Below are 12,237 nucleotides of genomic sequence, written 5' to 3' on the forward strand. Positions count from 1 at the left end.
GCTACGAGAGCTAGCTTTTCAACGTAGGAGTATTTGCTTTCCATATCATTTAAGTTTCTGCCCAAATAATAAATAGGATGCTCAATTCCATTGCCTTCTTGAACTAAAACCATTGCGATGGTTGTATCTGTTGCAGCCAGATACAGGTTAAAGTCTTTTTGATAATCAGGAGCATACATTAATGATGCTTTTATTAGGGATTCCTTTAAAGCATCAAAGGAAGCTTGCGCAACCTAATCCCAGATGAAGGGTACTTCTTTTTTCAATAGACGAGTATGACCTTTAGCAAGTTCAACGTAATTTGGAATGAACCTCCTCAGAAAATTTGCTTTCCCTTGGAGTTTTTGAATCTGAAGCAAATTTGAAGGTGGAGGCAAATCAATGATTGCCTGAACCTTACATGGGTCTAGACGAATCCCGTCCTTTGAGACCACAAAGCCAAGTAAACTACTAAAACTGACACAAAACACACATTTGTGTGGATTGAGTCATATCTTGTAGTGTCGGTAACGTAGAAATATCGCTCTCAAATGCTGCGGATGATTGGTCCGCTTTCGCAAATGAGCCGGAAGATCGTCGAGATATGGTTGAATGATGTTCTTTATGTCATGGAAGGCATAATTCATTGCCCTCTGAAATTTTTCCCCTACGTTCTTTAAACCAAAGGGTAGCTTGCGATATGTGAATGTGCCCTACAGACAAATAAATGTATTCTTTGACTGGTCCTATGGGCAGATGTTCATTTGATTATATTCAGAAAATCCATCCATAAATGAAAATATTTCACATCCGGCGCATTCATCAATTATCTGGTCAATGAAGGGTGTAGGGTAGTTGTCTTTCGAACAAGCTTGATTTACATCCCTATAATTGATGCACACTCTAATCATTCCTTGTTTTTTCATTACAGGAACAATATTCGATACCCAATCGGTTAGAGGAACCGGGTAAATAAAACCAGCATGGAGAAGTTTTTCAACTTCTGCCTTGATGGCAGCGGCTTTCTTGGGGTGCACCTGCCGTAGCCATTGTCGTACCGGTTTGACATCTGGATACATCTTAATTTCGTGTTCAACTATGCTCGAGTCAATGCCTGGCATTTCATCATACGACCAAGCAAAGACATCTCTGAACTCGCGAAAAAGAGCATAATATATTTCTAGTTCTGAAGAAGAACAAGATTTGCCGACATGAATATTCTCTACAACATTTGTTTTGGTCGAGATATTTATGGCAATAGTCTCTTCAATATTGGACAAGTTTCATTCGGAATCCACCGTGTTTACAGTATTTGATATAAAATCAAAAATTGAGGGATGATGAAGGTCACTGGAACTATCTTCCTTGTAATCCGAAAGATGGGAACGATGGTGGTAATCTTCCCATGGTGCCCCGTCAATCATCATTGACTGAACAATTCCTTCGTCTGTAGAATGTACTTGTGACCAAGGATCTGAAGGGGTGCCATATTCCTTAGACTTATCTATCCAAACGCTTGATGAGTGTTGATTTAGGTTTGCCTCCCATGCCGAAAAAATTGATTGCTACAATATTTCTATTGGGGTTGGAGGCAATACCTACAGATGATCCATGCTAATATCATTTTCTAACATATTTTGAATAGAAGATATCATATTGTAGGTTCCCACCATTGCCACTTCCGCCAGATTGATTGGAGGAGGTAGGGCAAAAGTCCCCATTAATATAGGTTCTTTTAGTAGTCCTACTCCAATATTTTGAAGCGAATGAGGGCTTCCATGGATCATCGGAATGCTTCCCGTAACTTGTGAATTGTTGGGGAGAAATGTTTGTTGGTCGACGATTGTAATACCTCCTTGGAAGGGAAATGCAATCTTCTTGAAGTAGGTCGACACAATGGAAGCCATAGCTTATATCCAAGGCCTTCCTAGTAGGATGTTGTAATCAAGGTTTCCGTCGATCACTTCAACATCAATTTCTATTGTTTTGCCCCCCAGTTCAACTTGCCAGTTACTTAAAATCCCATATGGGGTGTATGTTCATCCATCAAATGATTTTAATGTCGTCGAAGATTGCAACAAGGGTGGAGATCCTAAAGTTTTCCAGCAACTCATCGACATAATACATGTAGATGCCCCCTCATCAATAATTGTTCGATGAACAGTTTTGTTGAGGGCTTTCACTTGAATAAGGAAAGTTAGTTGAGCTAGTAACTGAGAGTCATATCCTTTATGATTAAAGGCCACAAGATTGGAATCCATTGGGTCAATCCCACCTATTGCTGATAATAAAGCTTGCTTTTGGGAGGGGCAATTTTGCAGTACCTCAAGTGTCGACATAGCGGACGGTGATTGGGCCAAATCCTCCACTATATTATAATGTTGTGCTGCTCTGGCACGAGGATTAAATGTCGATTTGTGTACTACTCCCTTCGGCGGCTTTATCGTTAGTTCAGGAATGATGGGTGGCACAACTTCGGTCGAAGTTGTTGTCGAATTACTAGGTTGATCATTAGCCTTGTTGTCCGACAGCTATGGATTCTCGTAATATTTATTCCTTGTTGATATCAAAGCATCATTTTGCTGCTTCGAAACAGACAACATTAGCACTTGGGACGGGGAAGCATTATCACTAGCAACCAGATTTGTTCCTGGATTTGAAAACGGATCAGTCAATACCACCGAGGTTTTTGAATTCTTAAAGAATTTTCTAATCTCAGCTTTATGTGGACAATCTTTCATCCAATGATCCTCATCACATATGAAGCATGGATGACTTGGTTGCCTATCTCCAGAAGGGTTTGCAAGATATTTTTTAGGAGACGACTCCTCCTATTTTTTCTTCTTCCCTTTCTTTTTCTTCTTGCCTCCTGGTTGCTTTGGTTCTTTGCCTTTGTCAGTTGAAATGGCATTTATCTCTGAGGCGAGAAGTTCCTCATTTTCATTTTGACTTGGAACCGTACGCGCCTTCTTTGATGTAGCTTTTACGGTTTTCGTGCTAGTCGCACATATCACGCCATCACTGGCATGAGAGTCTTTGCTTGATTTAGGAAGGGGAGGAACGCAGAATTCCTGTCTAGGAGCATCAGGGATTTTATCATAGAGCGTGCTAGACTGAGTATATATCAAGTGTAGATATTGCGCACCAGCAATGACTTGCTCTTCAATGACGACTCCTCCATTTGCCACATCTTCCGTAATAGAAGGTAATAATGACTTAATAAACCATTCAGCTAGCAGCTGATCAGGAACATATGTTTTTACCATTCTACGACGACATCGCCACTTATGAATATGATCAAATATGTGAGTGGCCGTTGTCTGTTTGAAATTGGTAAGAAGCTCTGTTCCTGTTTTGTACCTTATGGGTAACTAAAAATGGGTTAAAAAGGTTGTGGCTAGGGTGCTGAAGTTATCGAATGAAGCTCTAGGCAATTCGATATACCATTTTGCTGCTGGACCAGTTAACGTTCAATGAAAAAGGCGAAGCCTAATCGAATCATCATTTAGAGTGTTAGATGAACACAACAGATGAAAGGTCATCACATGATTCGACGGGTCTTCACCCAGATTTCCATTAAATTTAGGAATATCCGACGAAAGTTTATGTGGAATCACTGGCCACCAAGGGGCATAAGAAATTGGATCTTTTGTCAGCCAATTTAGATCTGGTAACTCTAAAGTTGCCACGAAGGGCAACTGTTGATTCAGGTTCGACGAAGCATACCCAGGATAAGTTGGGATTGCCTGAGCAATGGGTATTTGCATACCAACATAGTGCATTTGATGTTGATAACTTTGGTAAGGTTGATGGGCATAACCACTACGAGATGGTTGATGCTAACCATTTTGAATATACGGCTACCCATTACTTACAAAGATTTGGTGCTCAGATCCTTGGTAAACTTGTTGGAATTGCGGTTGTTGATATTGCACCAGCCATGGTTGTGAAACCATTTGCTGTTCTCCAATACTGGCTGTTTCACCAAGATGAGGGGTGATGGTACCCGTTTGAACCTGGGTCACTCCAGTTAAAGAGCCACTAATCGATGATGCGGAGCCGACGTTAGTAGGAACCACCTGCACAGTCCAAGAAACAAATTAGAGTTGTTCATATTTGCACTTCTGGAGAAAAAATGATGGAGGAAACCTTAATCCGAAGGAAAATAGATCACAACTTACACAAGGGATGGTGTGTGTAGCAGCCTGCAAAAGGGCGAGGTTTTGGTGAGTGAAAACCCTCATCGCCATGGAGAAAACCTCATTCAGTTGCAGAGCGACCGACCCTAAAAAGAAAAGACACAAATGATTTCAACTGCGACACTCAGCATGGAAGTTAGTTACCACAACAAGCCCTCGTTGTTGTTGGTCGTTATGTTCACAAAGATTAATCACACAACACATTGAGTGCCAAGTGTCCCAGGTCATATGACCTTTCTAGAATCTTGTACAAAGAAATAAATTTATGTTGGATACTATGTACTGCAGTGGATAGAATTAATAACCTCGAAACTTACATACCAAATACCATAAAACTAATCTTAATGTTGTCATATCAATCCTTATTTATGGAATGATGTATTAATTACATAGCGGGTAATTTGTTTTTATTTTTATTTGGTTAAATGGTATAAGTTAGAAATGTATGTTACAATTACTTATAAAATTCAAACAAATTACATAAATTGTTAAATATTTTAATCAAATTCGAAAAAGTGTTTATATTAAAAATATTTAAGAAAAGCAAATAAATATATTACAAGTTAAAACACAAATTAAAACATCACATTGTAACAATAAATTTCGATAATACTTCACATAATGCAACAAATCTTATAACCACGAGCATAAATCCTACAAAGATAAATCCCAAAGGAAATAGATATATTCTACACTCAGCTATCCTAGTGACGTTTCTCCAATCTTAACTGTCCAGAGCCACTAGATACAAAAGGATAGTTCCCGATTATTGATGCACAGTTGAATGAAAGTTACGTGGGGATTATTCAGAAGCGTGGTTTTGAAGAGATAAGCTTAATCATGGAGTGTTACTCTTTTATTAGCATGGTCTTGACCTGCTCATGGGCAGCATGAATAGAAGTAGTATCATAAACAACATATCGAGCTGATATGCCTGAGGATTTTAAAATCCTGAAGATGTTAGTAGACATAGGCAAGTTTTTGCAAGTTAGATCCATATCAGAGTTACAAAGCCATTTAAGGACGTATTTCAATTGATGAAGGTTCTTCAGTCTTAGACCGTAAAGGTTTTCTCCCTGCAACCCAGGGATCGAAGGGAATGGGAGGATCCGTCACGTCGTCCCCATTTCCTTCTATCATTTGAACAACCCTGCTCATACCTGGGCGATCGCTGGAGTTGTACTGAATGCACCACATTCCAACCTTAGTCAGTCTTTTTGCCATTTCCTCATCTTCTGCTTCCAATTCCCCTCCTCTCAATCTCTTCCCCAACTCTCCGCTCTCCAACAGCTTGAAAACCCATTCAGGAAAGTAAATCTGACTGGAACGACTCACCTTCAAATCGATGTTTTTTCTCCCCCCAACAATCTCTAGCAAAAGAATTCCGAAACTATACACATCTGATTTATCTGTTACAGGGCCTAAATCGTCGTCACACACTTCTGGCGCAACATATCCCGGCGTCCCTCTCCCGGCTGTCATGGATACATGGTCGTCTCCTTTTCCACAAAGTTTTGCCAGACCAAAATCAGACACTTTTGGTGTGAAATCGGCGTCAAGCAATATATTGTGAGGTTTGATGTCGAAGTGTATGATGCGCTTGTCGCAGTCATGGTGTAAATATGCAATTCCACGAGCCGCACCCAAAGCAATTGAATGCAGTTGTTCCCACATTAAGACTTGCCCCTTGTCTTTACCTGCAAATATATATTTATCCAGAGATCCATTGGCCATGTACTCATATACCAGCGCGCTTGTAGGGTTTTCAAAACAATACCCCAACAGACGAACCAAATTAACATGATGGACGCGTCCAATGGTAGTCACTTCGTTCATGAAATGGGTCTCGCTGTGCCTATGCCTGTCAAGAATCTTCACAGCCACTAGAGCACCGTTTGGAAGCCTTCCTTTGTAAACCACACCATAGCCTCCTTCTCCCAATTTTACTGCAAAGTTGTTTGTGATCTTCTTGAGGTTAAGGAGTGAATATCGAGTAGGCGTTTCATAAGCATGTTCCTTTAGGAATTTCTCCACCTTTGAAGATGAGTCATCAGGTCCAGGAGGTTTTCCCCTCTTTGCATAAACGGTTAAGAACAGTATTAGTGCTGCTGCTAGTGCAACTCCTGCCACGGAGCAGCCTGCGTTGAAATGAAGAGATTGATATCAATGTGATTTTAGTCCAACCGTGAAGAAACCTGAGATATAATGGAAACAAAATGCACATTCCCCTTGAGGTTAAATCGGAGATACTGAATAGGAAGAAATCGTATTTACCTATTATAATCCCTGACATGTTTCGACCTCCTGTATCTTGAGTACCTGCAAGGATCCGTAGATTCTGGTAAGAGATCGCATATGTTACATATATAAAGCGTTTCATGTACCCTTACAGAAAATTCAAGAACTTAGCTTTGTGATCAAATTTGTAGAAGGCGATGGGGAAACTTACCATTGCTCGGACATTTGTCTGGATAAGCTGTTCCATCGCGACAGTAGCAAAGAAACGTTGTAGGTTTTGATATGTTATAACCACAATACCCATTACTATGCAGACAAGCTTCACAGCTTTGATCTCTCCTCGGGTCCACACGCCATGTTACCTCAAAACCCTGAGCTAGTAAAGTCTTATTATTAATGGGCTGCTGAGAGAAGTTCTGTCTAACTGGTAGTTGAAATACATTACAGAAAGTTGTGCCCTCCAAATTTAAATGGGGATTCAAACTGTAGTACCAATCACTGCCACATAAACTCAAATTATGCACTTGTGATCCACTAATGTTCTCATGAACTTGATCGCACTGCTTCCAAAGCGTGAGATTAGTGTATGTATCGAGAACCTGAAAATGGGAATCGGGCCTCCAGAATTGAGAATAGTTTCCTGAAAAATTACATTTTCCGCCCCACAGATTGTCGTTAACAACTGTCAGTATTTTATATGTACTACTATTCTCCAAGAAAGAGGACTCCAGTATGTGATATTCGTCTCCACCGATATTAATCAGAGTATGGCTCTCGTAATCACATGAGCGTAGCTGGAAGTCAGGGTCGCCGCAGCCGCTCCCACTTTGCCCAAAAGGATACCCGAATTCTACGTCCCCACATGTAGATGTATTCGAAAGACAATCCTGGTATTGAGAGCCGAGACATGATTTTGAGGAGCAGAGGACGAGGAGGAGGAGAGCAAATGCAACAGCAAGGCAAAGATTAACAGAGAGAGGCATTGAACTGGGTTGAAGAAAAATACGTATTCTCATTCTCATGTTCGTGCTCTGCACTCGAGCAAATAAAAAAATGATAAGTGGCAACTTCTACTTAATGAATGACAGGAAGCGTAAGAAAAAGAGGACCCTCGGAACTACCATTGAGGCACAGATTTTCAGCGCAGCAGTGTCCAAAGTCAAGACGCGACTAAGACTTTCCTTAATCTATTGTCGAGAGAGTAGGTACTTTCATTTATTTTATATTTTATGTCGCACGAAGTTTCGTTGTGGGTTCCGCTGTACATTGATGACTGAATTTTGGCAGTGGCTTCTGCTGTACAATGAAGACTTGGTAAATTCCCAACTCCTCGCATCGACCATGGAAAATGATGCGGAGATTTCGAGTGTGTACATAGCGTTTTTCTAATCTAACTAGGAAATAGCAGCTTAGTTCCAAAGGAACGTGTTTAAACTTTTTTGATATTTGTAAAAGTATAATAATTGAAATGTTGTGTGTAATCAGCATTTTTTCTAATCTAACGAGGTACTAGCAGCATAGTTCCGAAGGGGGTAATCCCAGCGTAGTTCCGCAAGCGTGTCTTTAAATGTTTTTGGTATTTGTGAGATGAAGAATCACTGTGGTAATATAAGCATGTATGAATGGTGTAATTTTGAGTATTTGATAAAATTATTATTAGAAAATTTAGCAGACGCAGAGGAGGAGTTTCACTCAGAAATCCGTTGCGGCAAACACATCACAACTAGATAGAGGCTTAATTGAAATAGAAATTAAATGCACAACAAAACAGAGTAAAAACTAAATGGTTGTCATAAATCTACTCATGAAGCCTAAATTTACTCATGAAGATTTAAGGCCATATCACAACAAACCAAACTTTGAATTATATTATGTAAAACTTGTTTTCACTCGTCCAGCAATATTTCATTCACGATTTTTTCTTCATACCTCTCGGATTTACACACTCGATTCCTCTTAGGTTTTTGGATGTTTATGGTTTTCCATTGTTTCTCAACAATAAATAGGCCTTCAAGCGTCTTTGTAACACAGTTCAGATGCATGTAGCCACCACATCTATTCTCAGAGATAAGCTATCATCGTCCAAGATAGTCTTATTTCCATTATGTTTGTAAGCATATTTCAGTGTTTTACATTAATGAAATGAAGTATTATTTCTGTTGCATTTATGTATTTATGTTTATTTCTGTACTTTATTGTGTTTCTGCATAAATCCGGATAAGTGGTATTAGAGGGGTATGCTCTTTCTCTATTTTTCTTTGCATGTCCCTAATGAGGTCAGGATATAAGGAGTTAGGGCTTGCACTGGTCAAGCCTTTGCAATACCAGCTTCGCAAATCCCAACGGCCTCCCATGGCGGAAGAAAAAAAAGATGAGGGGGCAGGAGATCCTATCAAAATCTTGCTCGAAGAAACCCTCGAGCGACAAAGGAACACGATGATGTACAAATTTTCCCAGATCCTTCAGTGGCTACCAAGGGGCGACGCATCTACTTCCAGCAACTACTCTATAAACACCACACCCTTTAAGATACAAATTAACTTTGAAATCCCCATATTCGAGGGCCAGATAGATGCAGATGTCGTAGATAAATGGTTAAATCTGCTAAAAGGCTATTTTTTTGTTCATGATTTTTCCAGCTAGGAAAATATTACTTTCTTTTTTCTCAAAACCATCCTTCGCATTAAGGACTGGTGGGAAACCTACTGCGAGCAAAAGGATGAAAGTACGACCTCACTATTTTCAGTCACACCCACTTGGAATTCATTTTGGGATGCCATCAAGGAGCAGTTTTACCATGTCGGAAGCTATGAGGATAAATACATAAAGTGGACCACACTGCGGCAGGGAAGGGACCAAGACGTGCCGAAGTTTACGAACATTTTTCATACCCTTCGCACAAAGTTAGGTATCAAGGATTCTGATGGCATTTGGTACTCAAATATTATGACCGCCTACACAGGTATATCCAGGACGAGATGGAGTTCTTGGACATATCCTAGCTTGGCACGGTGTACCGATACATTGTCAAGATCGAGCAAAAGTTTAAACAAAAGAAGCAAGACTTTGGATCCACGAATTCGAAGCAAGGGAAAGGCTTCCCCAAACCACAGAACCAAGGACAAAGCCAAGATGGTGTGACCCAAGACAACCTGTCGAAGTCGCAAGAAAAGAACAACACCACGAAGTCAAAAAAGGGCACAGGAAAGTAGTGTAAGTTCCATAAGAGCCCCACTCGTAACACAAGTGAGTGTTGGGCCAGGTAGTTGCTGGTGGCCGAGTTGAAGGCTTTAGAACCAGATGCATGTTCTGACCTTGAGTTAGAACCCGACAAGAGGAATGACAAAGGGAAGCAAATCATTGATGCGGAGCTCAGTGCCACGGTTGCCACCACTAAGATCCAGAAGAATGAGCTCGAAGAACCAGAGGAGGGGGAGCTTCTTTTCCACTCACAGATGTGGGTGGAGGGTTCGTTGTTGCAATTCATTGTTGACAGTGAAAGCCAAAAGAACTTCATTTTAGCAGAGGTGGTGAAGTAGCTAGGCCTACTGACTATACCACACCCGCAACCATACAACATCGGGTGGCTTCACCAAGGACGAGATCTCTGAGCCCACTAATAGTGTCACCTTCCCTACGACATCAAGCCCTTCACATATGAGGTATTGTGTGATGTTGCACCTCTTGATGTTTGTGATGTATTATTAGGCCAACCATACTTCTGGAAGCGACATGTTGTGTATGAATCAAAGCCTCGCGCTATTATCATTTCTTTGGGTAATTCATTATATAGGATACTGGAGGTAGCCCCACCTACTGCCACCTCTTTGATCTCTGCTAAGATATGCAGTAAGATCATCTACCAGACTAGGAAATTCATTTTCTTTCTGGTTCTCTCTCAAAGTAAGGGGAAGATTGTAGCCACATCCATGACCACCGAGAAGGGTTCCTTTAAGTAACAGCAGCAGATGGATACAATCATGAAAGAATATAGGAACCCTTCCCGGTGGCCAGGAGAGCTTGACTCAAGTCCAGGAGAGCTTGACTTAACTACCAACCCTACATTAAATTCACATTCATTCTCAAATGCCTGATGCGTGTTGCGGAATGGTCTCATGTGTTGTAGAATGGAGAACTCGTACTAACTCGTATTCCTACTCAAATCTTCTATCCTTCAGCCCGCAAACAGATCCGCAACCTGCAAATACTTCTGACAAGTATGGTTGCTGTCAGAGTGTTTCACGCGGTGGTTGGGATTAATTTTCCAACAATTATTTCACCAATATACCTTAAATTGTTGATAAATATTATAAATATTAATTTATAATAACATCAAAATATTTATTTAAGATGTATTATCTCATCATTGTTAAAATTAAAATAAAATTGTGAATTAATAAAATTATAAATAATTTATTATTATTAAAAAAAGTTGATATATAAGTTATATACGTTAAAAAAAAACATGTAATAAGGTTATTAGCTATGTAGATTCATCTCTACTTATTATGGATATTTTTAATTTGTAAATATACTTTCTTATAATATAATGGTTTTTATCAATATTATATACACAAACAATTATTTCATAACTCATTTCATATTACATTTATTCTTATAACATTTTTATAATTAATAAATTTAATTAAAAAATAAAAAAAAACATAACTACTTTACTCTATCATTTGTCTATCTCAAAATAATAAAAACACTGTGGACTGAAATTACAATGAGAAAACTGCAGTCGTGTGAAGGGACATAGGGTTTCAATTTACACCAGCACAAACGAATATGAAATTTCATTTAAACGGGTGAAGTATTCAAAGGGCTTAGGTTAGCGTTATAATGTGTGCAAGTATGTCAACGTTATACGATAAGGTGTCATACTCCCATTGTGAGGGAAGCTATACGGACGTTTCCTTCTAGAGATAACATTCAAAATTCAAAGACCTGACATGAGTAAAATTAAATTATCTATAAATATATCTTAATTAATCTTTTTAAATAAAACCTTATGAAATTTATTTATTTTTATATAATAGGTATAGATGATCATTAATGTTTATTGAGATTTTATTGAATTTAAAAGAAAATATATATTTAAAAAATTTTAAGATTTAAATTTTAAATTAAAAAACCATTTCGATATTTTTATAATTTTGTTTGATTAATTAAAAAAAATATTATTAATTTCTGTACTTCAAAATAGATCCAATGAGTTTGTGAACTTAAATAAGATTCAAAATTTGAAAAATAAACCATATTAAAATTGGTTTGTAAAATTAAAAAATTCAAAATTTGAAGAATAAACAACATGATTTTGGAAAATAGATAAAATGAGTATGTAAAGCTAAATAAAATTCAAAATTTGAAGAATATACAACATGAATTTCTAAAGTAAAGACAATGTGGAATGGGTGTCATTTTATGAAAAGGAAAAAGAAAAACTCATGAAGATAAAAAAACAACATAATTATTTTTTGAATCACTAATGTGAAAAAGAGAAAAGAAAATACTAGATATATCTCATTTAAAAGAACATTAAAATTTATATAGGAATCAATCTTATTAAATGAATCAGTGAGAAAATAATTTTATAATGTTGAGTTATATAGAATCATTTTGAATTATGGTATGTGTTATCACTCCAAGAAACTCTTCTAGGTTGTAGCTCGGAGATGCCTGGTAACATATAAATTCAACTTATTGTTGCAATGGATGAATGGTAGGAATGATGCTTGTCCAAGCTAGATAACCACTTCTACTTTGTTTCACTCCAGACATGCGTGAACACCCCCAGACTACAAGGCTTTAGACCACC

The 12,237-nt window shown here is 38.4% G+C and overlaps 1 protein-coding gene across 1 annotated transcript; it reads right to left on the reverse strand.

Annotated features, from left to right (window-relative positions):
- Positions 1-5,007: 5,007 nt before the first annotated feature.
- LOC149174489 (LEAF RUST 10 DISEASE-RESISTANCE LOCUS RECEPTOR-LIKE PROTEIN KINASE-like 2.4) lies at positions 5,008-7,514 on the reverse strand. Its single transcript, XM_089422616.1, has 3 exons — positions 6,628-7,514; positions 6,453-6,497; positions 5,008-6,316 (listed from the first exon to the last, which is right to left on the reverse strand). The coding sequence occupies exons 1-3, from the start codon at positions 7,436-7,438 to the stop codon at positions 5,196-5,198; spliced, it is 1,977 nt and encodes a 658-aa protein (XP_089278742.1). The 5' UTR covers positions 7,439-7,514; the 3' UTR covers positions 5,008-5,195.
- Between the last annotated feature and the right edge of the window lie 4,723 nt (positions 7,515-12,237).

Source organism: Pinus tabuliformis, chromosome 4_1, assembly GCF_031772625.1.
Source record: "Pinus tabuliformis cultivar Carrire ecotype Pingquan chromosome 4_1, CPIR1, whole genome shotgun sequence".
Taxonomy (NCBI): Eukaryota; Viridiplantae; Streptophyta; class Pinopsida; order Pinales; family Pinaceae; genus Pinus; species Pinus tabuliformis.